The sequence below is a fragment of the Alosa sapidissima genome, chromosome 17, assembly GCF_018492685.1.
Source record: "Alosa sapidissima isolate fAloSap1 chromosome 17, fAloSap1.pri, whole genome shotgun sequence".
Lineage (NCBI taxonomy): Eukaryota > Metazoa > Chordata > Actinopteri > Clupeiformes > Clupeidae > Alosa > Alosa sapidissima.
This window is the reverse complement of record NC_055973.1, coordinates 25,574,551-25,577,472: the sequence shown is the minus strand read 5'-3', so window position 1 is coordinate 25,577,472 and position 2,922 is coordinate 25,574,551. Positions and strand designations below refer to the sequence as shown.

The 2,922-nt window shown below is 43.6% G+C and overlaps 1 protein-coding gene across 1 annotated transcript; it reads left to right on the top strand.

Annotated features, from left to right (window-relative positions):
* Positions 1-534: 534 nt before the first annotated feature.
* LOC121688513 lies at positions 535-1,896 on the top strand. The gene is made up of 3 exons (XM_042068145.1): positions 535-795; positions 884-1,282; positions 1,389-1,896. The coding sequence occupies exons 1-3, from the start codon at positions 612-614 to the stop codon at positions 1,808-1,810; spliced, it is 1,005 nt and encodes a 334-aa protein (XP_041924079.1). The 5' UTR covers positions 535-611; the 3' UTR covers positions 1,811-1,896.
* The last annotated feature ends 1,026 nt before the right edge of the window (positions 1,897-2,922 follow it).

Below are 2,922 nucleotides of genomic sequence, written 5' to 3'. Positions count from 1 at the left end.
GGGGGGAAAGAAAGAGGAAAAAGTCAGCTTAATCTCATCAGACTGTCCAGCAAAAAGTCAAGCAGAGCTCCAGTCTCTCTCTCGTTTTCTCTCTCTCTCTCTTTCTCCATATGTGTGTGTGTGTGTGTGTGTCACAGTGTATTTGCATGCCTCTGTGTGTTTAAGTGCTTAAGTGTGTCTGTTAGTCAGCTAGGCTACATCCAGCTCTGAACTTCCAACTTCAATGTCTCCCCATAGAACATAATAGGTAGAATATGATATTTTTAATCAGTTTGATTTAGAGTTTGATTCAGTTGAGCTGTCTGTAAATTGCATTCTGTGGCCTATTTAAAGGACAGATTTTTTGAATTTGCTGATAATGTATAGCCTACTGAATATTAGGTATTTGCATTGTTTAGATTTAGATTGTTTACATTTAACTGTTTCTTGGGAACATTCTATGATGACATCATGAGGGATTTTCCCATCACTTAGCAATTTAGAATATTTGCCTTAGAATGTTGGTCAAAGTAGAATTTTGGCAAAACATATTCACTTCTTTACTGAACAAGCTGAAGGCAAGTCACCTGTGATTAACCTCTGCGATTTCAAAGCGATTTTATACCTTTTCAATGGATTTCTACCCACGGACAATTCACCAGAGTGGATCCTGGATAAGGCCTACATATCTGCCTCTTCCTCAGAGAATCCTGCCCAGTGTCAACACTGGCGAAGCCCTCATATACTCTGCACAGCCCTCGACTGCCACATCTGTGCCAACCTACCAATATGTGCAAAATGCACAGTCTTCTGCAGGTAAAGATGTCCTCTTTGTGCCCAATGGAATATTCTCTAGCTTTTATCGCCACTAAGATTAGGTCTAATATGTCTTTTATTATTCCAGGTCGGCATTGGAGGGAGACTGGAAACTTCTGCGCTCATCCTCAGGATATGAGCAGTGTTCTGGTCAACCTGCCCATCCCAGTCCCTCAAATGGAACAGGAGACCTTCACATTCACGGGCAACTTCCCCCTCCAGCCCGCCAGTGTCAGGAGCAGCCAGGTGGCTCTTACTAGACCCCCTGCTGTGGCTCCAGTGAGGGTAGAGGAGAGCCTGACGTTTGTGGGCAACTTCACTCATGCTCCAGACGTGACCCAGGACCAGTTGATTGCATTGCTGGGTTCAGCCCGAGGGTCTGGGTGTGCAGCCAGCCATGGTGTGTCATCCACCCAGAGAATACTCAATCCCACTCTGCCTCGTAGCAGTTATAGTGGGAACGTGAAACATGCTCACCCATCCACATGTAAGAACATCATCAGATTAACTCTGTTTATTTTACTGTAAATGACTAACAATTAGAGTAACTAGTACTGTATAATATATTAACTAATATGTTTGTCTCTTTTCAGTCGGGAATGTGAAGATGCCAGCTCAAGAGCTGCAGTCTGCCACTGCAGGTTATCATGACACAGCCGCTGGGGCCTGTGGTGACACTCATTCCGGGAGCTCTGCAGTCCACTACACCACCAGGGAGGCGTACGTGAAGATGCTGGAGTACCACCGGCACATGGCCTCCTACTACAAGCAGCTCAAGCTGAAGGCTGAGCACTCCTCACAGGTGGAGGGCTCCGTTTGCCCTCAGCTCCAGAGGAAGAGAGGAGGCGTGTCTGGTGGGAGCTGGGAGGAGCCTCCGCAGAAGAGATGTTGGGACGATGGAACAGGGGGCATTATTCTTCCTGACGATGCCATCGAGAAACTTGATGCCATTCCAGGCGTCTGGGATCTGGCTATAGAAATGGGCTTCCTGACTGTCCTTGAGGAAGATAAATGAATATTTAGCCCAATAAAATTTATATAGTCGTCTATTTTTTATTATTTTTATACCTAATATAATAAATTATTTTCTAAATTAAAAAATACATTCATTGTGCCTTTATTTTTTTATCCACTGGTTAAGCAGAAACAATAACACCATGAAGTAATTCCCTTAACATCACATCACACTAGCCTACTGATGGGTCCAACCAGATATTATAGTCAGAGAAAAATAGTGAATTCTTAGTGAATACTAAGGCGGTGAAGTGAAACCTAACAGCAGCAGCCACAGTCAAGTGCCCCGCCCCATGAAATGTCAAGGGTTAGTGTCCTTTTGGGGACAAAACTGTATTGTGCTGAGATGGAATAACCACAGTGCCACAGATATTGTTATATTACACAAACACACACACACACATTCACATACACACACTCACCATGCCACATCTCTCTCTCTCTCTCTCTCTCTCTCTCTCTCTCTCTCTCTCACACACGCACACACGCACACACACACACACACACACACACACATCCCTTCATCACCCTGGCTCAGAGTTCTCTTCCTTAAAATATACCATCATCAGAAACTAAATAAGAGAGCTCATGCATAAGACACACACTTCTCAGTACGTAATTCACACTAAATCTCCATATCCAATATAACCAATTTATGAGATTCAAACATGCATTTGGCTTCTTGCAGCATCGTCCAGGGGTTATGCTGTTCCTCGCTCATTCTAGGTGATTCCATATAAATTCCACATAAATCCCAATAAATTGTAAAATATTTGGACAGGACAGGATGAGCTACGGATTAAAATTGCACATCCTCTCTGTCAGAATATTTGACTCGGTAACACGGAGGAGAAAAGTGTGCCATCGCACAAATGAGTCTTCCCATCCGATATGCAATTAACCTATATTGTTGGGAAAAGGATTTTTTTTCTCTTCTCAGCCTTGCCTTTAAAGGATGGCTAAAATTAGGGCTGGGATGTATTGGAATCAATGGCAGGGCTTTCTGCAACACTGGCTCCATTATAAGAGCCTTTTTGGAGATTGATTACCTTGAGAGGGTCTCTCGGCTGTTGAGATTACAGTCCCACAATTCCCTCTTCACTTTCTCTTAAT